This window comes from Camelus ferus, chromosome 31, assembly GCF_009834535.1.
Source record: "Camelus ferus isolate YT-003-E chromosome 31, BCGSAC_Cfer_1.0, whole genome shotgun sequence".
Taxonomy (NCBI): domain Eukaryota; kingdom Metazoa; phylum Chordata; class Mammalia; order Artiodactyla; family Camelidae; genus Camelus; species Camelus ferus.
The window spans coordinates 18289893-18313675 of NC_045726.1; the positions used below are offsets into that span (position 1 = coordinate 18289893).

Sequence of the window (23783 nt, forward strand, 5' to 3'; positions counted from 1 at the left end):
TTTTACTCTTCCTGGTAAGAATGGTTCCACTAGTGACGTCAAAAAGAAAGGCGATGAGCACGCTAGCGTTTGGGCATTCCTGGGACCTCTGTTCAAAATGTCATTTCAATACTACCAAATCCCAACCTCACAATACAACAACCTCAAACTACTTAAAAATATCATCTGACTGAGGGCCCTCTTTGCCAAGCTGCTTACTTCCGTCACCATTCCACCTGAGAGGTCCAACCTACACCCAGATGCACGAGGGCCACCTCGCGTCGCCTCAGAGGTGGTGCCTTCCCTTCTCCTGCTTTCACCTCTGACTGGAGGTCTGGAACAGCCAGCGCTGTCTACACACTTCCCTGCAGGCTCCCCAAGAAGCTACATTCTTCAGAAACAGAGCACTTTCCAGATTTCTCTGGAAAGGCAAGCACTGCAGGCCTTCACCAAACGGGACGAGCTAAGAGAAGCAACTTTGGGGGGAGACTATCTCAGGGGCCTGTGGCCCCAAGCTTTGACATATACATAAGAACTACCCAGATACGTGATCTACGAAGCTGTGGGTCCTGAAGACGTTAAATTACTGAAATCATTAAGACTGTCATGGAAATTTAAATACAGATTGGATACAAGATGCTAACAAGAAAAAATATGGGAGGATGGCAGAGTGGTTTGGTTAAAAATTAAATCACCATCAGTTAGAGATACTGACCGAGGTATTAACAGATTAAACGGCATGGTGTCTACAAGCTGCTTTAAAACAGTTCAGGAAAAAGAGCAGGGCGACAGGTGCGACAAGACTGGCAGAACGCTGCTGCCTGCGGGAGCTGGGTGACGGGCGCATCGGGCGAGGGTCATCTTAGTCTCTACTTTTGATTATGTTTTACATTTGCTACAATAAAAAGTGAAAAACAGACAAGACAAAACAAAACAAAAAATCCCATGGTGTGCTTGTTGAAAACACCTGTTCGCTGGCCCCACACCAAGCGCCTCCCGTGCACCACATCTGAGCCACTCCCAGAACCCTCGTGTCCAGCATGCCCCCCGGCAGCGCCACCGCTGGCGGTCCCGGGAGGACGGCACGAAGAAGAAACACCGGGTTCAGGGACACACGGTCGACCGGCACCTCGGCCACTGTACTCTGGCGAAATTAACTGCATTCAGACACTGTAAGTCTGTACTCTGGGCTCTTAATAAAGGTCACTACGAAACTGTCACGAAAACTTACTTCTGCTGTAGCCATAAGAAAGCTATTTAGAAAAATGCTGACTAGATCACTCAGCACCCCGTATAAAATGATTCAGCGTTTAGAGTTTTCAGCTTCAAAAAAATCCCACCTCGACCCCCATCAGAACGGCTAAAACTAAGACCAACAACATCACATGGGAACTATGAGACCTTTCATACATGACTGGTGAGTGTAACACAGTACACAAGCAGCCTGAAAACTGGTCTGGCAAATTTATAAACTAAATACATCCCTACCAGATGGCCCAGCAATTCCACAGTCCCAAGAGAATTAAAAACAGATACTCAAAAGAATCGTACACGAATATTCGTAACAGTATCAGCCACAACAGCCAAAAGGTGGAAACAACCTAAATGTTCACCAACAATGGATGAACAAATTGTGGTCAACAGAATACGATTCAGCCATAAAAACTGGTGAAATACTGATACACACGGATGAACATCAAAGACATTATCCTAAGTGAAGGCAAACTGACACAAAAGGTCACAAATTGTACGATTCCATTTATAAAATGTCAGAATAAGGTCAATCCACAGGAGCTGTCAGGAGCTGGGGAAAGGCGTACAGTGGGGAGCTTAATGGGCAGGAACTTCCTTATGGGGTGATGAAAACGTTGGCAACGAGACAGGTGATGGTTACACAACACTCTGGATGTACTAAACCCTACTAAACTGGACAGGGTAAAATGGTTCCTGTTACGTTACGTGAATTTCACCTCAATAAACGACAAAAAGGAACTACTGACATACATACATAAGTCAGTCACAAGAATTTTGTTGAGTGAAAGAAACCTTGCGCAAAGGAGCAAATACTAAGATTCGTAAGATATATGAAGTTCTAGGACATGAAAAACTAGTCTATGGCAGAAAAAAAACCAGAACCACGCATGGGTGCCTGGGGGCAGCAGCAGGGACTGACTGGGCTGGCAAGGTGCTGAGGAAAATGTCAAGGGTGCGCTCCACGTAGCTAGGAGTTTGGGTAACACTTCCATCTTTGCCAAAACTGAATTGTGCACTTAAGATCTGTGCACGTCACTATATGCATATTTTTACCTCCAAAGGGAAAAAAGAGCCATAAAACCAATACTGAACTCTAGTTAATGGCATGAACGCTGTAACACTTGGGGGTAACATACACTGATGTCTTCAACTTACTTTGAGCAGGGGAAAAAAAAAAAAAAAAGGGATAGCTCAGGGCCAGGAAACTTTTCCTTAAAGGGCCAGAGAGTAAACATTTAAGGCTAATGAGCGTATGCGTGTCATAATTCTCAACTGAAATTACAGCTCAAAAGCAGCCACAGAGAACACTTAAATGAATGGGTGTTGCTGTGTTCTAATAAAACTGTGCAAGTGGCCAGCAGGCTGTAGTGTGCTGACCTCTGGGAAAGTTGTGTGATTGAAAAAGTTAGGGAACAACTGTCCAATCTAGGTGGTGAGTACAGGGGTGCTCACTGCAGGATTTATTCAGCTTTCTCAGATGTCTTAAATTTTTCAAAAGAAAAATACCCTCCCTCCCTACCCACAAATGATGCTCATCCTTTCTGGGATTAATGCCGTAGCGAAGTCACCATGAGTCACCCCCATGTGGACTGGGGTATTCATAGGTACAATGACACGATGTCCACAAACTGCTTTAAAATGCAAAAAATAAAAGAAGTAAGCTTCTTTATTATTCCCTTGGGTACCTATTTTTTTATTTTTCTAAATAAGTTAACTTCCTCAGAAGAAAGAAACATTTAAAAGACTAAGGTGGCAAATGTGCATTATTTCTCTGTATGACATACTGCCAATTTTAACTGTCTTGGCTCTAAGAGATGCTTCAGAGGAGGGAATGACAGCTTCGGTACCGAGCCATCACTGCCACCAGCGGCGTTCCCATGGACAGGCAGGTACTCCATCTCTATCAGACGCAGCTTCCTAACCTGTATCGGGCACTTACGTTACCATGAGGTTCTCAGGTACACCATGCCGTCATATCAAATGGAAAACCCAACTTTTAGCAAGATCTATTTCTTAAAATCATCATACTTAAATAACTTTAAAAATTTTTGTGGTAGAATACATATAACATAAAATCTATTACTTTAACCATTCCTAACCGCACAATTCAGTGGCAGCAATTACGTTCAGTGTTGTACAACCATCACACTATCCACTCCCAAAACTTTTTCACGCCCCAAAATGAAAATTTGTCCCTTAAACAGTAACTCCCCACCCCCTTCAACCCCTGGCAACCTCTAATCTACTGCCTGTCCATGACAGAATTTCCTACCTTTTTAAGGCTGAATATTCCATTATATGTATATGCCACATCTTGTTTACCCATTCTTCTGCTGGCACACATCTGGGCTGTTTCCACCTTTGGGCTCTTATGAGTAATGCTGCTATGAACACTGGTGTACACGTTCTGCATCTCTGTTTTTAATTCTTCTGGGTACATACAGAGGAGAGGAACTGCCAACAACTCTTTCTTTAGCATCCTGAAGAATTGCCAGACTGCTTTCCAAAGTAACGGCACCACGGAACATTTCCATCAGCAGTGTGTGTACAAAGGTTCCAATTTCTCCAAATCCTCACCAACACTTTTCGTTTTCCATGTTTATGATTATAGCTACCACAGCAGGTTTGAAGAACTACCTCAGTGTGGTTCTGACTTGTGTTTCTCAAATGACCGACACTGCTGAGCATCTTTCCATGTTACTGGCCATACGTGTATCTTTACGGAGAAATGTCTTTTCAAGAGCTTTGCCCATTTTTTAATGAGTCTTATTGATTTGTAGGAGTTTTTATATATTTGGATACTAAACCCTTGTAATGAGGTGGGAAGCCCCCATAAAATAGACCAGCAGGACCCCCAGGCAGGGCCACTACTCTCCTGCCGGCACCATCCGGTTCCCTGGCCTGTTGGCTCAATCTCACTCTTTGCCTCTGAAACGGCTAACTTCTAGGAAAGTGGAACTTACCCCTAAAATTCTATTGGTTTCCTGAGCTAACTCCTGACTGGTCCATTTGTAGTGCTTCATTTGCACGGAGCTCACTCCTGATTGGTTATTTCTCTCACTCCTGATTGGTCCATTTCTACAAAGCTTGTTCCTAATTAGTCCACTTCCGTTATACCTGATGCATATGATGTAGCAAAGTCTAGACTGGCAGCCTGTAAAAGCCTGTGTAAACCTACAGACGGGGTCCAGAGCTTGGAGTGTTAGCTCCTCTGGGCCAGCTGGCGTGATAAACCTGAGTTCTCCAGCTCTCCCAGTGCTGCTTGGTCTCTCGCCCGGATCCAGGTTGCTGTCAGAACTGAGCTGTCACACACTTTTCTGCAACAGTAAGACACGTGATCTGCAAATATTTTTTCCCATTCGTAAGCTGCCTTCTCACTCGCTTGATAATATCCTTTGGTACACAGAAGTTTTTAATTTTGATGAAATCCAGTGTATCTATTTTTGCTTTTGTTGCCTGTGCTCTTTGGTGTCCTAAATAAGAATTCATTATCTAATCCAAGGTCATGAAGATACACCTGTTTTTCTTCTAAGAGTTTTAATTGAAGTTTCAGCTCTTATATTTTAGTCATTGATCCATTTTGAGCTAGTTTTTGTATATGGTGTGAGGTAGGGGGCCCAGCTTCATTTTTTAGCATGTGGAAATCCAGCTGTCCCAGGACCGTTTTTTAAAAGATTGTTCCTTGTCCTTTTTAATTAGCTCAGTAACCCTGTCGAAACTCCACTGGCCATAGATATGTTTTACTTCTGGACTCTCAAGACTATTCAACTGGTCTCTACCGATCCTTATTACAGCGCCACGCTGTTTTGTTATACATAAATCAATTCTGATTACAAGAGAAATCAGTCACAAGACTGTCTGGAAAAGACTTTCAATCATTTGTCTGAAATGAAGACTCTCACCTGAGAACACCACCGGTTTGGAGGACTGCTTTGCATTCTGGGAGTGCTGCTTCTTTTCCAGCGCGGTCAGCATTCCCCCCAAATCCAACTGTACTGGAATTTGGCTCTTCTTTCCACTATTTTTAAAATTATTCTAAGAAGGTCAAAAATCAGAAGTTTATTTATAGTAGCATATTTTACAACTGTGCTCTTCATCTTATGACAAAGTCACATCATTAAAGGTAAGATGGCACAGGTTTAGAGACTATAATAATCTTAAAATTTTAAAAAATTAAAGAAAAACCCAATCAATCCCACTTTACCTGTCAACGTTACCCCCACGGTTGTTCATCTCCTTTCACATTACTGGTTTATATTAAACCACCTACATTTCTATCTACATCTCCACTGTGAAGAACAGAGTTCATCTACACGTTAGGAACCAAGGCTTGCACGTTGTATAATCTTTGGCTACACAAGTCTGCATGTGAGGCTAACTGGTTGGTATCATTGCCTTGTTAGCACCATGCACTTTCCAACTGCCGAAGTGAGACAACCAACTGCCATGAAATCCTTGGAGACATGACCAAACATTTACACAAGTCCAAACCACATCCAGCAGTATTAAAGTATTAAATTTAGGCACAAAGTTAGATATACTCTAAACACACGCTTACTCCTGACATCACTGGGATCTGGGTCTTGAGACCGTACAAAGGCTGCACATGCACGCTGTCTTCTGCGCGTCTGCACCTCCACTCCTGCCCTCCCACCGCTGTTCTCTTCCCTGGCGCCAAACCCCCACTGGGTGGGGGCTCACGGCAAAGGGCGAGGGCCACGCGCAGCACAGGTGGCTACACGACACCTCCATGGGGGTGGAAGAGGACCAAATTACAAAATAGGAACACAAAGTTACCGGGGTCTAGAATTTTACTTTTCGCAAATGTGAAACTTATTACCCCACTTTGAAAGGCAAAAAGACAATGAACATGCCCAGAGCATGCACGTTCTCCATCTGGATCATGAACTACAAGTTCATTCCTGGATCCACAAGAACTGTGTCTTCCCCTGATCCTGACGACTCAGAGTGAGATACTCGTGGCCCTTCCCCCCACAGTCAGACATCACTGCCTCAGAAAGGAACTGTTTCTTAAATAAACTAAGTCAACCTTTTCTCTTTAAATTGAACTTAGACAGGCGGTCTGTGGTTCGTCTGTGGTTCCCTCCCTTTTCTATACAGCGATGGCAGCTACCAGCAGTCTTATTACAAAAGTGACAGAGAGGTTTCAGCTTCAGGGACACTGTTTCAACACACCACATGCAGTTCAAGGAAGGAACGAACCAAAACAAAACCACGTGTCTCCCACACAAAGAGGTCTGGAGGGTAGCTTTTCCCCAAGAGTTTAGTTTAGCAAGAAAAGTTACGCCTGAAGCAGTTGTGGTTTCAGCCTAAACATGACCTGTGGCTGCTGCTTAGACTGAACTCTCGGTGACTCTACTCTGTCTCTTCTTTCAGATGCAGCTGCCAGACTGGGGAGCTCCTCGGCACCCTAAGTGGAGCACACGCCTTCAGCTCCTCAGGAACCACGAGAACCAAGTATGCGCAACTACAACCTCTCCCTCGCTTGTACGTTCCTTCTGTAATCATCTCCCATAAAAGCACTCAAAGGTGTCATAAAACAGTGGGAAAAAAAAAAAAAAAAGAAAACCCTGTAATGTAAGTGCTTCGGCTTTATTCTACTCTCAGAACAAATTCCGAAGACCGTGGTCCTAATCCCCGCTCAAGGGCCTCAAGGATGTGGGTGCACCGGGTGGTCTACAGAACCACCCCTCACCACCCTGGCACCCATCCTTCAACTCTGCTTCTCTTTAGAGAAGCCATCAATCTGGACTCAGGAGATGTAAATATCCTGTCACATATGCTGATCCCCGGTTAGAAAAAAGAAAACAAGGGAACAGGTCTCTAAACAACTGTTTAAATCATTTAAAAATGTCTTAACGTGCTCCTGTCAACATTCTAGGCACCCTGGAGAAATTACGTGAGAAACGGGGCAGAAATATGAGTTACTTGTTGCCCCAAACAATAATGCTCTAACCATGACCGAGGGTCTTCAAAGAGGCAGTCCCGTTATTCTCAAGGGAATGTTCCAAGAGCCCTGGCAGCCCCCCAAGTCTGTGGGCACACCCTGGGCTTGGCCCTAAGCCGGAGGCCGGGGGAGCGCTGCTGACAGACACTTTCACCCTGCTCGGAGCCAGGCTGCTGAGTCTGGTCCTGCAGACCCCTGAGAAACAGTCAGAGTTCAGGACAGCTCCTTGGAGGACAGGGACGTTCCTGGAGTATCACAGGCAACAACATCAAGAGTGCTTTCAGGTGGTCATGACATTCTCTTCCTGACCAGGGCCCACGATGGAGCTACGGTTTTCTAAGCACATCGTACCAAGACTTCTGGACAGAAAGGGAGGCCCTGCAGAAGCCAGCACGCCACAGCAAGGGAAGAACAAGTCAAGAAGAGACTCGCGAGGAGCATGCATCAGCAGTATGGCATATACAGCATGACATTTCAATACAAGCGGTTTTGTCTCTAGGCCTTTCATTCACTCATTCACTCATTCAAATGTTTCCTGAGTGCCCGCTACGAGACGGGCACTGTGCTGGGACGCCAAAGTGAGGAAGTGGAGAAAATGGGTGACAACTACTTTCTTTAGCACTGGGAAAACAAATACTAAAGAACACGTTGGAGAATTTTCACTTAGGCAACCAGCAGGAACTCGTACTTCTATTAAGGAAGACCCATTTATTACACCATACAAGGTGAGTAATAAACATAAATGTACCTCAATCCTTGGTGGCTCCTGAACTGTCAGGACTTCGTACTTTGATTTAGACTTTTCCTTCTTTTTCTTATTCCTTCTTGAGGCTTCGTTTTGCTCAGGATCGCCACCTTGTGATGCTTTGGACTAGAACAAAAAAACAGCAAAAATCATGGGTTTTTAAGACACTCAGTAACTGTTTAATTCCACATACGGGAATAAAATTAAGACATCGAGTTGTACAACCACATGGCAATTTTACTCAGAGTTACTCCCTTTATTTCCCAAATAGCCAGCATTTGGTTAAATGATTTTGAAGGAAAAAAATCCATTAAAACAGCTGTCACGTCCAACTACCTTGGAACTGATAGACTCGGACATACACTAGTTTTCAACTTGAGGTCATGTTAATGACTCTTACACTAATAGCAACTTGAAGTCCTTTCATAAATCCAGGTGTGCCATTTCTATCACCACAGCCCAGGGGTTCCTGAACTTGACCGTACGTTGCAATCACCTGTGGAACCTTCAAATCAGACATGCATCTGGGCTCATCCCAGACCTGCTGGATTTGACAGCATCGCTTCCACTCTCCCTGGCCTCAGTCCCCTGGCCTTTCCTCAATCACGTCAAGCACGCTTTGGCCTCAGGCCCTTTTTTTCTTTTTTTTAAAATGAAGTACAGTCAGTTACAATGTGTCAATTTCTGGTGCACAGCACAGTGTCCTAGTCATGGATATTCATACATGTATTCGTTTTCAGGTTCTTCTTCATTAAGGGTTGGTACACGACAGGCCTCAGGCTCTTTGCGCTTACACCTACACATCTGGATCTGGGCTAAGTCCGTGCCCTCATTTCAGCTCCAGGCACCTCACCTCTATCTAACCTCTCACTCTCAGTCTTCTCTGGAGCACTGATCACCACCTAACAGGTTCTGTGCTGGTCTCTCACCATGAGAACGGAGGCTCGAAGAGGGCGGGAACTTTATAGTGTCTGAGACCTTGTCTAATTCCCAACGGGAACTTACCCTTTAGAGGTAAAAGCCTCGAAGGGTGTAGCTCAAGTGGTTTTCGGAGCGCACGCTCAGCACCCGACAGGTCCAGGGTTCAACCCCCAGTACCTCCTCCAAACAGAGATCGATGAATAAACCTAATTACCTCCCTCTCATAAAACAAACAATACAAGAGGTAAAAGCCTCAAGGGCCATTATCTACTAACCTGGCCATGATATTTTGTTAAGTGAAAAAGGCAACTTTTATGGGTAATGTGCAACAAATTATCCCATTTCTGTTTTTTTTAAATAAAAAACTTAACAAAATAAACGTCTTTGTTTATTGCATATTACGTTTATTTGTTTATATGTTTATTATGTTTGTACAGAAGCTCTGAGACTGTTAATGGAGGCTTCCTGAAGGGTGAGAACCAAAGGGGTACGGGAAAACGACCTTTTCCATAATTAGATCCTTGTAGTATTTCATGTGTCACTTCAGTAATAAAAATTTACAAGACAGAAAGTTTTAGAGAGGGGGAAAAATATTAGGACCATAATGCAAAGCCATCTGGGTTATAAGATTACAGGAGATCTTTATTTTCTCATCTTTTTTTGGAACTTCTCTACAATAAACTTTTCTTACACCTCTAATTAAAAAGTAATTTTTCAAAAGATGCTGGGAAAATAAAGCAAAGTCCGTTAATTCTTAGCATGTTGAATGCACATTAGGAAAATGGGTTCAGACGGTAACTTGGTGGCCACAGTGAAGAACCAGACAGAGGCCTGCTAGGCAGCCTGCACCCAGACGCCGGCAGGGTTTCAGAGCTGGCCAGTCTCCAGCCAGTCTCACCACCACCTCCTGGGCTCCTCAGATGTGTGTGCATATAGCCGTGGGGAACTAGGCACACAGGTCGGACTTCACTGTAACTGTCACCAACACAGATTCCCTTGATCAACCAGGCACAAATGCACAGCTCCTGTCTGTGTGGGGTGGTCTAAGACACTGTGGATATCAAAAAGTATCCTGATACTCAAAGATAGGGAACCAGCACACTCAACAAATATGACCACATTTCAACCTAAAATAAATCAGTACACAGGGAAAATCAAGCACAAAATCTAGCCCAACAAAAAAGACTCTTCAAGAAACAAATCTAGAGATCAATAAAAATCACAGCTTAAAAATATTTGAATTGAAAGGAAAAAACGGGTTCTGAAATCTTATCTTACAGTAAGTTGCAATTAACGAAGAATCAGTAACATACCAGATGATCGTGACTGGAATACAACTATTCTGCTACGAGTACCTGGCAGGTAAAAGCCATGTAAAATTCAACAAAGGGTGCAGCCCTTTATAAACCAGAGCAAAAGCTTCTGCCAGCATCTCTTTTAAAGAGTTCAAAACGGCCCACAGATATTTTAAGACCACAGATCTAAAATGCACATCCTCGCTCGTGTTTAAGCTACCACTTGTGTCCCTCGACTGAGATCTTACTCTTTTCTCAAGAGGCAATACAACCAACTCAGATGAGTGACTACAGCACAGACAGAAACACTTCCGCTTAGGGTCTGAGAAAAAAGGAAGACTATCTGGTCGCGCAGGAAAGCAACATAATCAAAGTGTGACGCATACCTTTCTCGCAGGATGGGCAACGTGTTTCTCTCTGTAGGAAGGAGCCGAAGATAAAACTTCAGAAGACGACATACTACCATTTTTAGGATCTGCTGATGAAGCAACCATCTTTAGGTTTATCACGGAAGTAACATTTTTAGGGGCTGGTGACAGTTCTGTAGATAATGTCTGCCGAACAACATAACCCATTGGTGTCCAAGATAATTCTGCTCAAAGATAACCAAAATTGTTGAACAATCTCAACAGTAAAATAGAAATTACTTAGAAACTCCAAACATGCATTACATGAAGTACTCAAGAATACAGTTAAACAAAGGTATTGTTCAGAACGTTCTCTTGGCGCCACTAAACTTGTTTTTCGTCTTGGAACATGCATGCCGAATTAACTTGCAAGGGAGCTGATTTTCCTAGGCACTGTTCTTTTAACTGGGAGGTGCGGGTGGTAGGCAAACAATAGTTTCCGTTAAAAAAAAAGACAACAATCCACAACACATCCACGTGGCAAACACACAGAATTAACAAGCTAAAGATCAGACTGTGGCCCTACTAACCTGGATGTGCACCTTTAATATCAGAAGTCAAAGATCGCTAGACTTCAGCTAGCACGATAACTGGTCAATTATTTCTTTTTAGAACACAGGCATAACACAGTTTCTTTTTAGAACAGCACTCCTTAGGTGCCCGTGAAACTCTACATACAGACAAAACAAAAAGGAGTCCATCAGGACACGGGCAGGTCACGCCAGCGGCCTGCGGCCACCCCACCACGGGTGCACCACAGAGCTACGCACCCTTACTGCCACTGAAGTGAAGCTCTCTCCTACACCACACACCTACCAAACACAGTAACGCAGGAGAAAACACACCCGGGAATGAGTCCAGAATAGTTCTGTAAAGACGTCGTCCGTCAGGACAGGCCAGTCATAAAAATTTCAGAAGCAGAACCCACTGAACGGTCAACAGCACACGGCTGGGCCAGGTCAGGACGGGCCGGCAGCTCTCAGAGTGGGCTCCGAGGCTGCCAGGACCCTCCCAGGGGTCCCGGTCAGGAGCATTCTCCTGGTAACAGGAGCTTGCCGCCTGCCTTCCCCGCTCTCCCCCGAGGGGGTACAGTGGCCGCGCCACAGGGAACAGTGAAACAGCCGACTGCGAAGAGGGCTACTGAGCCAGATGTTAAAAAGTTGTGAAACATAAAAGATGGCTGCCCTCCTCTGCTGACTAGTTTTTTAACTCTGGAAAAGAGCTATTTTTCTAATTAAAATGTGCTATGTCAACATGTACTGGGTTTATTATTGTTACTTTTAAGTGATCTGGTAAATACTTTTTCTCAGTTTCAGCTTCAGATAATACGAATGTTGACAGTTATCCAAATAAACAGGAGCTCTTTGGGGTTTTTAAAGGGTATTACGGGGTCCTGAGACCAAAAACTTTGAGAACCACGGGCACAGGTAATGCTTAAGCAAGCAGTCATGTCTGAGTTCAGGAAATGTCTCACTTAACGGGACAAACGTTTCGTTTAGAATTTTCTACTCACATCTAACACTCCTTGTGTCTGGATATGCAATCTCCTTTACTTCAATCTTCTAACAATGATGTCAGTTTATCAACAACCCATCAGCTGCCTCAAAGAAGGCTTAGCACAAAAACACTTCAGCTTGCACTGGACTAAGAATGAACTGAGAAAGCAGACAACCGGGTTTTCTAAAACCGTATTCGGCAGCCACTCTTACCTCTCGTGCACGAGGAGGGACTGGCAGCAGCGTTAGCAGCTACAGACTCGGTCGGGTTATTGGTTTTCACCACTATTTCGCCCTAAAAAGCAAACCAGTTATTTTCTTACTATTTCAAACTAAACGTGAGTCATTACTTTCAAACTATACAGCTTCCTTTGTCATTCTTTAAAACCTGCAAAATGTATGTTAATTAAATATTTCCAAACACGTCAGCATGGAATATGAGAAGTCAAATTCTTTTCTTCCGCCAAATTTCACTCCCTGGAGGAGAAACCACCTACTGTCTACAGCTTAGCTAGCTTCAATCTACATCTCTGCCTAGGAGATAAACATCTGTGTGTCACTGTTACACGGATCTCAATAAGGAGATCACATCACACGTAATAGCAGGTAACTTTAAAATAAACGTGTCATCAACAATTTCCAAGTCAGCACATCTGTGCCTGCCTGACGCCTGAAGCCACGTGCCCCCAATGAACACGCAAGCCCCCTCACCAAAGCTCAAAAACAAATCCCTCATGACGTCTACAGAGGCAAATACAAGCCTTCTGATGCGTACGCTCTTTTGTAGACACGAAGCCGCCACACGCGAGCAACAAGAGGCGCCAAACAACACGGGGGGGACATGTAAGCACATTAAAGGAGACCTCAAAGTGACTGGCTGCACCCAAGGTGAAAGGAAATTGGTAAATTCAAACTGAATGGATTTAAAATAAATTCAGAAGTTCATACATGTACCCATTTTACCATTTCATGACATCTAAGTCTAAAAAAAAAAAAAGACTGTCCAACGGCCAAGACCACCGACTGCTGAACACACGTGCACCGCTTCTCTGTCTGGGGACTGGAAGCCTGGCAGCCTCTGAGAGGTGTTTCCGAATAGTGTAAAGGACCTGTTCTAAACTAGGACACGAAGCCACTATCTTCATTAAAAACAAAAACAACACAAAATCTTCCACCAATCCCCGGACCCCAGCAGAGCTCACTAAGGGACTGGAAATGCCTCCGCCGCCCCGGGCCCTCCTGCCCCAGAGCTTCCCCGGACTACGACCCACAGCTTCCCTCCAGAGAACAGGTGTGGCTTCCTGGGTGGACAGGTGTCACCTGCTAAGCTGCAGACTCCAAATTACCGCCCAACAGACGCACATCACACACATCTTGCAGGAAGCGCCACACAGAGCAGCGGCCCCCTCCCGGGAGCTCGGAGCTGCCTGCTCCCACCCGCTGCAGGACTGAGGATTCCTGCCTCTGAACAGGATCTCGGTGACTTCATTATGCTGCCACCAAACGAATGCAAGACAAGGGCCATCTGGGAAGTGAACTTTTATCTTCAATGGAGCATTTCTGGAAGTTTGGCAAAGCCGAAGATGCTACTCTCCCTTCTATTAGCGTCTTTCTCAGCTTCCAAAACACCGGGCTGTCCCGGAGGAGATGATGTGGCATCAGCATGGCTCTGTGGAAGTGAATGCACCCCGAGAAACAAATTCTCATCTGGCCCCATCCTACAGGCTGCTCTGTTCTCTATGGAGGTTCCAGACAGACACAGAGTGTAAAGCAAAAGTGTTAACCAAGACAGAATAACCTCATCAAAGGAGGGAAAAAAAGACAAAAACACAGCCTGCTCTTTGAGGAAATGCAACTTCCATGCACACCAAGGCCAATGGAACACTAGAAATGCCTTATCTATTCAAGAATGGTTGAGCAAATTACATATTATTGCTATCAAAGATTCAATGCGACAGTTTAGTTTTGAGAAAATATTTAATGACATGGAAAAAACAACGCGCGAGTTTTAAAACTTCAAGCACAAGCCCATACATACGTATCCGAAATTGAGAGGACTGGACTGCCCCTCAATTCCCACAACATATCACTGGAAAAAAGTGCCAAACGTGGTTTTCTCTCAGTTGTGCAACTTCAATTATACTCTTTGTTTTTCTTAATATTTTTCTGGTGTTTAAAGATGCTACTAATATAAACAACAAAAAAAGTTTTCATTTATAGGGAAAATTAAAAAAAACAAACTGTACACACAATTCGAGAGTGTGAACACACAGCAGGGCAGTGAGCACGCAAACCTCCCCACGAAGCACCGTGGGCCCTACGCGCTGCCCAGACGCGCAGCACTCCCCCAGGACGGGCGGCCCTGCCATCAAGCGTCAGTCATGCTCCCCCCGCCCCGGACCCACTGCATCCTGCGCTACTTCTGTACAGCGCTCAAGGGCTTGGAGTGACCCACCAACCGCCCGTGACAAAGGCGCGGGGACCGTCAACTCCTCAGCTCTTCCGCACACCCAGCCAGGGCCCAGGAGGCAGTCACGTTTCTGCCAAGTCAAACCGATTTTTCTCCATCGGTCAATCAGCCTTACTTGCCAAGGCTGTGTGAAAGGAAAACCCCGAGGTGTAACAGCCCAAAGGTCAACATGTGGAGAATGATTTACCTTTGCACGTTACAAGCCACTACCACTGAGACTTCAGGCTCTAGTATCCAGGCACCCGAGAGCAGTGCTGGGACAGGAGACGGAAATCCTGTCTCCATTCAAGAAATAACGTAGCTGTGAGCTCTGTTTCTCCTTCATTGTTTCTTCCTTCTCCCTGCCTCCACACGGGGACGTGCCCGAATGAGTCAGAAGCCATTTTAGGGACTTACTAACCCGACAACGTTTTCTCCTGAAAGTCTCAAAATCAGTCTGATAGGAAAATGCTTCAATTTGATGGCCTAGAACTTGGAGGTCAAATGTTGACTACAGTGCGATTTAAAATTAGTGAGCAGCAAACAATGCCTTTGCTGCAATGAACATTTTCCGCATCATTAATGAGACAGGGGTGCAGATAACAAGCCTGGAAAAGTCAGAAGTTATGCTGTGCGATTTTAACATTTTACTATTTGCCCAAAAAAAAAAAAAATTTCTCCGTATTGGAAAAAGCGCTGTCAGAACGCAGTGGCAGAAGCGACATTTTCACAGCGGGCTGTGCGAGCGCCTGAACTCAGGCTAGTCCTCTCCTCCGGAGGCAGCACACGGCTTTCTAGCCACCAGATACGAAGACACAACAGTCACACAGGTGTCACAGCCTGACTGTGAACAGGTCAAACGACAGAGAGTCACCCAGGCGCGCTGAGAGGCCCTCCCACACCCAGCTGTGATGCGTGGCGTTTGAGGTGATGGACCTGCATCTGTGCGTCACCGAGGAGCAAGGAAGAGGGGAACGAGGAGTGGGGGCTGCACTCACCTCTGGCAACGCTGCAGCGGGTTTCCCCACTTCTCTTAGAAGAGAAATGTCGGTGGGGGCGGGGTGTGAAGGCCCCCACTTGGGCGGCTTTTGTGTCTCTGGTCTCTCACTGTTCTCTGGACCCTGCAGTTCAGGAAAATCCAACCTGGTAAATTCAAACTCAGGTTTGGAGGCAGATCCACTTTTTTCAATGATTCTGGATTTCCTGTCTGTTCGTTTATAATAACCACCTGTATTTACAGAATTAAAAGTAGGGGTAAAAATTCAGATGTTGTTTGATGACCAGTACTCAACACTTACACTGCAGAGCAGAATGCCTACTGCTACTGATGAACAACACGTACTGTCCCAACAGCCCGATCTTCTGCTGGTGTTGGTGCCCGTCTGCGTCACAGTGGAAAACGTAAGTGACCACAGTGGGCCACCAGGCAGAGAAACGAAAACACTGCAAATTCTGGGAGTAACTCTAAAGCTGACGAAACAGTTACCTTAACCTGACTGTACGGCTGGACATTTCAGTTATTCTTAACACACACTTCAGAGTCCTGTGAGTTTAAGAGGGTCCCAACAAATGTCCTTCAATAGTAAGTTTTCCACATTTCAGCTTGCTGGACAAACGGGAAGGAAGCATGGAGGACTGAACTTACAACCTCTGTCCCATGTTCGGGAACGACTGATGCTGCAAGTCGCAGTGCCACAAAGCCCCCACACTTTCTAAATTATTTAGGTCTAAGGCTAAAGTCAGTACAGTTAACTGTTCAACCTACCTTTCACGTTACCATGTACCAGATGGTTTCTGAGTGAAGTCAACGCAAAGAAAAAACGTATGTATCAACATATGCTATACACGTAAATACTATGTATATTACACATGCAAATAAAACACAGACCGTCCGCAGTGAGCACACTATTACCAAGGTTCTACGTCTTTACAAAACAGGTGATGGCCGTGAGCAAAGTGCAACAGTGAATGACTTACAGGGAAAGCCCACCATTCAGAAGCACTAACTTTCACCCCGAGACGGAACAGCAGTTCCCGCGCCCAGAGCAGACACGTCCTCTGAGTACCCATCCTGCCCCAGCCTTGGCATTGTTTGGGGGGGGTTTAAACCACAGTCAAACTCTCCCACCTACTAAAAAGTGTCCCAACAGAACAGCAGAGAAGCTGTTTCAGGAATGAACACGATCAGACACAGTACGCTGGGTCTAACTGTGACAACACATCTGGAGGCACGTGATTGTCACCGACTTGCTCTGCGCCTTCACAGAGGTTCCTGCATAAAGCAAGGTGATAACATGTTAAAGGCATAGCCTAGACCCCACACACGCAGCTCCCCTCCTTGGGAGGAGAGGCCTTCGGGACCCACAGGAAGTCTGACAGTCTCAGTTCTTCACGATGAACAAGTCCACAAAAACAGCTGTTCAGAGAACAGTGATGTTTCTGGGGGCAGACAAGGCGAGAAGACAGAACGCTACAGAGTGTGTTCTCTTTACCTGATTTCAAACTATTCTCAGCATGAATGGGCATATGATGTGAACCTTTAACTGACTGTAAGTCAGATGATACAGGTCCATCGGTCTTCTTACTGTCAAACTTCTGCTCTTCATAGGCCTTCTTCTGCAGAAAACATGAAAAAGTAGCATAAACTAAGAAAATTACCACTGTAAAAAAGGCTTAAATTTGCAAATTCATAAGTACTCATAACTTAACCATGTTTTAAAAAGGTTAGACCAAGTCAAATTTTAAATACCTCAAAAAAAGTTAAGTAGCACTTAAATAACATACAAGAATGAAACTGGGAGCTGAAGATCTGCAGATACTGACAGGTATACATAAAACAGATAAACAAGTTTATACTGTACAGCACAGGGAAATACATTCAGTATCTTGTAGTAGCTCACGGTGAAAGAGTATGAAAATGAATATATGCGTGTTCATGTGTGACTGAAGCATTATGCTATGCACCAGAAATTGACAGAACATTGTAAACTGATTATAACTCAATAATAAAAAAAAAATAACATGCGAGACTTGACCAGTGCTTCACATTTTAAATGCTAAAGTGACCAATGAAACGAAAACACTTACAGACCTTGAAGAGAGCTTTCGCATTCTGTGGGAGAGGGCACGTGTGCTCATTTCGTGGCTTCACTGTCTGAAAACCTCCAAAACAACGGGGTTGGCTGTAATCATACTGGGGGCCAGGCACTCGGCAAACATTCTGTGGAGACTCCAGGGTGTAAGGAGGGTAGGCGTATGGGTGAAGAGTGATCTCAGGAGGTAAATACTGAGCTGGAAAGGTTGAAGCTCCAAAAGCTGTATCTTCAGTATAGAGTTTCTGTCTAAATAAAAAGGGTAAATTTTAGCTGCAGATTTCATACTACAAACCGAGGAGCTTACTATTTTGCAACAAACAAATTTAAACGTTTTATTACTTTTGAGGTCATTCTAGCACTGAATTAAAAGCCAAACAAAACTTCTGAGCACTTCTCGCTTCACCTGCAAACAAAGATGCCTCACTAGCTCTGTTTTTCCCCTCGTACATCAGAAGAGCCCAGGGAGGCCCAGCAGCCTTCCACCCTCACGCTTCCTCTCTCAACAAACTGCGCCGTCCAGACCGTTCTCCCTGCCGAGCGGGCTTTTACAGAACCCCTACCACCGGCAAGGCCTGCTTCCTGAGGCCTCCGGACGCCTGCAGACAGCCTGCCCGCCCCTTCCCTGTTCCAAGGCCACTGCCACATCCTGTCCTTTGCTGACTTGTGGTCCGGGAACCACACATCCTGCAGACGAGACAGAACCACCTGTGAACACCGCTACTGCTTCAACTTGCTCAAGCTACTAGGCTAAACCAAAAGGAAAGTTAACACTGACTTCAGAATATGTGGTATAAGGCTAGAGGTTTCAGCCACTCTGCAGTGAAAGCTGATCCAGCGACGAAATGCTACACACTGGATTAAATACAAACCACAGTCCTTTCACTCCCACAAATAAGCACCAGCAGATGTTCTGGTGACCTTCCACAGCTCAAAATTTTCTTGTAGCAAATCAGTGAAACCCCAAAACGTACTGGTCCACCCCGAAAGGCAGGACACTCCACAGCTAATGATGAGACATGCCATACGGTCTCCCAGCCGTCTGACTGTCAGGAGACACAGGAGACACGGGAGACACGGGAGACACGGGAGGAGGCATCACTCACTAGAATTTCCATTCGGCTGCAAGTGAGAGCCTGCGCTGAAGTAGAAGGGAGTCGCTATTCAGACACGAGACCCACGACACCCTCATGAGAATGCTCCCTAGTTCTGCTTCCATGCAGCACTGAATTACAGACTGCCTGGTATCACTGTCCATGGAGTCATGATATTTTACAGTAAGTTCAGATCTCATAAGATCTTTTACTTATAAGCAATTGCTTCTAGCAGTGAAGTATTCCTAATTAAAATCCCAATGAACCCTCTTTCGCTGACCTTTTTTTTTTTTTTGCCCCAAAGAACACCTGGCCTCCTGCTGCTTTTTGTTGAGAAGAGAAAGACTCAAAGCTTCATTCTGCTCTCCAGATGCTAATCCTAGATGTCAATCTGTTTTATTTTGTGAGATGCTCAGAAAACTTAACAAAGGGGGGACGGATGAAAGTGGAGGACCTGTTCTTCACAAAAGACGGGCAAGGATGGGTTGGCAGCAAAAATAGTTTAAAAGACCATCCCAAGTTCAAAAACTGGATAAGTGAACCAACTAACGAAATTTAGGTAAAGGAGGGAGGCGGGGGGGTAGGTAGGATTCGGTGGTGGTTTTGAAGGCTGTTGTCACCTAGAAAATGTCCATCTGTGAATCAGGAGACCCTGGCTTGGGTCACTCTCTGGTTTTCTACTTTGGACAAGTCACTTGGGTTTATATCCCCTCACTGGTCCTTCTTCCTCTAGAAAGCTGGTATTTTTCCAAGGCAAATACAATTACATGCAGAGAACAAGACATAACACAAAATCTCGCAGAGCCAACCCGCAGCACCTGCTGGGGCTTCAAACGGCTCATCTCTAAAATTCACTTGCCACGAACCACCCAGACGGCCCTTAACCACAGTAACATGCTTCCTTTATGCCCCATCGTCTCATCCCACCCCCCTCTCCTTTCGATACCAGCAGCTCGCCTCCTGAAGTAAACCTCCCCTGCTAATCTCTCAGCCCCACTCCCCTTCCCCGTCACCACCAAGGTCCCCAGGTCTCCCAGGACCTCCCTCCTCCCAGGCTCAGCAGCCCCACGGCATGGTGTCGGCTGGGTCTGGCCCTTCCATGACATCACCAGAAACGCTCCACCAGCCTGGACTTGGCGCCCCCTGCCCTCTCCGTGCTCCCACACGCCTCCCCAGGGTCCTCCACGGCACGGGCCCCTCCACGCTGCCCCCGTCTCACCTGTCGGACCCCCGTCGCTCTGCTCAGGACTTCCCGTGTGCCTGAGCTCCAGCGCTTTCACCGCTTGCAGGCTTCTGTCTCCAGCTTTCAGGCCGCTCCCACTCACCAGTCTCCTCGCCCCTCATCCGGCACATGTAAGTCCGAAACTTCACACCTGGTCCCCAAACCAGCCCCCTTGCCAATTCGTGTTCTGATGAGTGACCCCACACATCTTCCCATGTATTCCACTGGAAACTGCTGGATCTTTCCCACCAAACCCCGGATGAACCACCACTGAACCCTTTTTTTTTTTGCAGCAGCAGCAGGTCTCCATGTACTTTCCTCTCTACTTCCAGGGCCTAGAACCCAAACCAAGCCTGCTCGTCCCTCTCCCTGACAGCGGAACCAGAATCCAGGAGTGACTATCACGAGCCCATCCAAAACACACCCATTTCCTACCAGGGACACGAAACTTCTCAGCTGTACCACGCAGGCTTCCAGGTGACTAATGACAGCCCCCTAAACAGGGGGTCCTGGCTCCTCTACTGTCTCCCAAACAAATCTTGCCTCTGGTGCCTCTGCCCAGGCCAGGGGCTGTCAGGAATGCAGTCACCCCTCCACCCACCCCCTGGCATGAGCCATGCTCTGCGCGGACTGCTGATTCTCACAGATGACAAGTTTCACTTAAAAGCATCCACTGGCGCTGTGATTTTCACAACTGCAAGACACTGAGAAAGCTCGACTTCAACAGCAACAGCAGCTCTGGGGAAGACGACCGAACTCAGGTTAGAAGAATCACACGCTCACTCTGGCCCTGGGGCTGCCTGGGCACCTGGACAAGCATTTCTAGCCTCGGTTTCTTGTCTGTAAAGATAACACTACCCCTGCCTGCCAACCGCGTGGATTGTGGCGAGCATGACAGAAGCGAACATAGACAGTGATTCCCAAAGAAAACACAGACGTCCCCATGCATGTGCTCCACAGGATCTGTCACAAAGCATGCACTATGACCATCAGCAAAGCCATCGTCCAGGGACATCCCTGGGAACATAGAACTTGCTTTGTTTGCATAATCCCCGTTTGTTCATTACACCAGTAAATACTCAGTACTTCTCAAACACGGCCCATTCTATATACCAAACACTTCTGCTGGTACTTGTCTTACCTATATTATAGACCTGGAGGAGACCGGCAGCACACTCTCTTCCGTCCCCTCACCGGTGCAAGTCTGTGTAAGACCCACAAAACGTGGAGCCCAGCTCATGTGCTAGTCTTTCCCCCTCTGAGCAACTAGTGCTTTTCCATACAGTAGCCTTTTGATAATTAACTCCAAATGAATAAATGAAGTCCCCTGGAGTGCACTATTAAAGGTACGAGAGGTGGATATTCGGTAAAAGGTCACACCCCTCCTTAAGGACACACAGAATTAGGCTGCTATAGTGGAACAAGTAGGAAAGAGGATGTATGTTTGTTACAGAAAAAAATCTCTTTCTCGAGGCAGCAAGAGATGGCCATCTAAATGAAATCTGACTACAGTAATGCAAGTCTTCACTTACACTCAAACTGACCATCTTATTAGATAACCAGTTCTCCACTGTGTAAAGTCTCACATGTCACCCCCACCCCTGTCTCTTCTAACCTTGCCCTTTGGCTTCATGCTTCCAATTTTTTTTTTCTTGCCCGGCAGGAATACTGTCAGGCAACCTTTTCCGTAGTTATAAACAATTAAACAAACAAACAAACACGAAACCTACAAAGGAATAAGAGGTTAAGAAATAATTTTTGTTTTTTGTTTTGGTGGGGGGGGTACTAGGCTTATTTACTTATTTAAATGGAAGTACTGGGGGTTGAGCCCAGGACCTCATGCGTGTTGGGCATGCACTCTACCACCGAGCTGTACCCTCCCCGAAACATAATTTTTAAATTCAGCATTATGCATCTTGGAGCCTCTGATCACTTTCTATTCATGTTACCGCCAGAATGCTGCTTCAGCTACACAAATGTTTTCCACCTTTACTCCGGGTCACTAGAATCTCTCCCATCAGATGGCTTAGAGTCCTTGTCATGGAGTGAGATACAACTTGTATTTTGTTACGTGAGCCATCCAAGGTAGGAAAGGACTCAAATGAGATTCACGCCAACTTCGCTTTTACAAAAGATGAAATTACAACGGAAAGCTTGATATTCCTACCAAAGGCTTTCAGCACAGACAGGCAGGGCTTCAGCTTCTGTCAAAGAACGTAACTTTCCATATTTCCTAAATACACCAGACAACCCCAATGATTTTTTTATTCATTCCAACTTTTATCCTTGTGAACACGGTTCTAAAATTTACATGAAGTATAAACTATTTTCAATCACACCACGTAGATATGGGGGGGAAAAACGGAAAAAAGTCTGATTTATAAGACAGAAACATATAGCACAGGGAAATATATACAAGATCTTGTGGTAGTTCACAGCGAAAAAAGATGAGACAAAGAATATATATATATGTTCATGTATAACTGAAAAATTGTGCTCTACACTGGAATTTGACACAACATTGTAAAATGACTATAACTCAATAAAAAAGTTAAAAAAATAGATAATTTCATGAATAACTAACAAGTAAAATATGGATATGAAATTAATAAAGTTCAGCTTATCAATAATTACAAAAAAGTTGACAGACACATAAAGATAGGATTTTTACATAAGCAAAGGCAATTCATGCCTTAAAAATAAATCTACAAGAAATCTACACAATTTTGTAAAATATTTAATACTTATTTTTCTAAATTCAGCTAATAAAGGAAATCATTTTGTAAATACCTAGAAAATAAATCCTGAGAAGGAAAAAAGAACACTTATAGGACAATATAAGCCTTCTTCCAACTCAAGTCTAGAAGAATTTATAATCAAAATTTGTAGAACCCATTTCCACAGGACATGTACAAAACAAAACAAAACAGCAAAACTCAGCAATTTCCAAAGAATTATCTCACACAGCGGCAGCCATGGTTGCAAGGCCCCACTCTGTCGCCGAGCAAGACTTCTCAATGTTAAGCCCTAAAACCAAGCAGCATATTTACTTACTTGAGCTTTCCTTTGCCCCACTTCATCTCCCATTTGATAAATGATAGTTTTAAACTGTATGCACAAAGGAACTGCACTTCCTACTAATAAATGCAATGCAGTCTCCATACTTTCTTTGCCCAAAATAATCCAATGAGTATGGAAAAAGGAAAGGAGAGTCGAAGCTCCAGCTTTTGGTGCAGGACACAGTTAAGGTGTGCCACTGCCTCAGACCCTTCCTGGCTGGGAGCATCTTCGCTAGTTGCTCTGAAGACTCTAATGTGTTAGCTGCAACATACGTCAAAGTCTAACCATCATCCAAGCCAAGCAATAAGCAAGAAAACCCCCAGGTAAGGCAAGACGTTCAGAAGAATACATACTCAGGCACCGGTAGTTCTTGGACACATGGATAGTATGTCGTGGCTGCACAGCTGGGGAAAACTCGTGCTTCTGACGACTCCAACCATGGCACACCGAGCCCAGCAAATTTGGGGACAAAAGGTTTGACATCTGCTGACAACTTGATGCCCTGAGGAAAAACAGGGAGGTTCTGGCTACATAAATTCTGAGATAAACTAAAATGAAAACAAAAAAAAACCCTCTTAAAGAGAGGAAGCCGGGGAAACGCTTAATCCCAATGCTGCTGTTCAAATACTTCCGCCTAGTAAAGACAAGAATTTGTTTGCTAACAATTTCTCCCCAAAGGCTTTTCCACTAGAAAAAGCAGCCTACCACATATTAAAAATGAAAAATAAGGACCATCAATTAAATTGGGAGTAAAATTCAACTTAGACTGTATAGTTAGAACCCACAACTGACAACGTTTCC

The 23783-nt window shown here is 45.0% G+C and overlaps 1 protein-coding gene across 6 annotated transcripts in view; it reads right to left on the bottom strand.

Moving 5' to 3' along the window:
- SECISBP2 (SECIS binding protein 2) overlaps positions 1-23783 on the bottom strand; it is a 39377-nt gene that overhangs the window by 14737 nt on the left and 857 nt on the right. Inside the window, exons 2-10 of one of the 6 annotated variants that reach the window (XM_032470789.1) lie at positions 23336-23484; positions 17606-17855; positions 17007-17130; positions 15513-15742; positions 12279-12360; positions 10549-10637; positions 7950-8072; positions 6575-6664; positions 5136-5268 (exon numbers count right to left, since the gene is read on the bottom strand). In XM_032470789.1, the coding sequence (XP_032326680.1) occupies positions 5136-5268; positions 6575-6664; positions 7950-8072; positions 10549-10637; positions 12279-12360; positions 15513-15742; positions 17007-17130; positions 17606-17855; positions 23336-23484 (1270 nt within the window). Of the gene's footprint in view, positions 1-5135; positions 5269-6574; positions 6665-7949; positions 8073-10548; positions 10755-12278; positions 12361-15512; positions 15743-17006; positions 17131-17605; positions 17856-23335; positions 23485-23783 lie in introns of those variants that run through there. The other 5 variants (XM_032470786.1, XM_032470785.1, XM_032470784.1 and 2 more) reach the window with 5 other exon arrangements.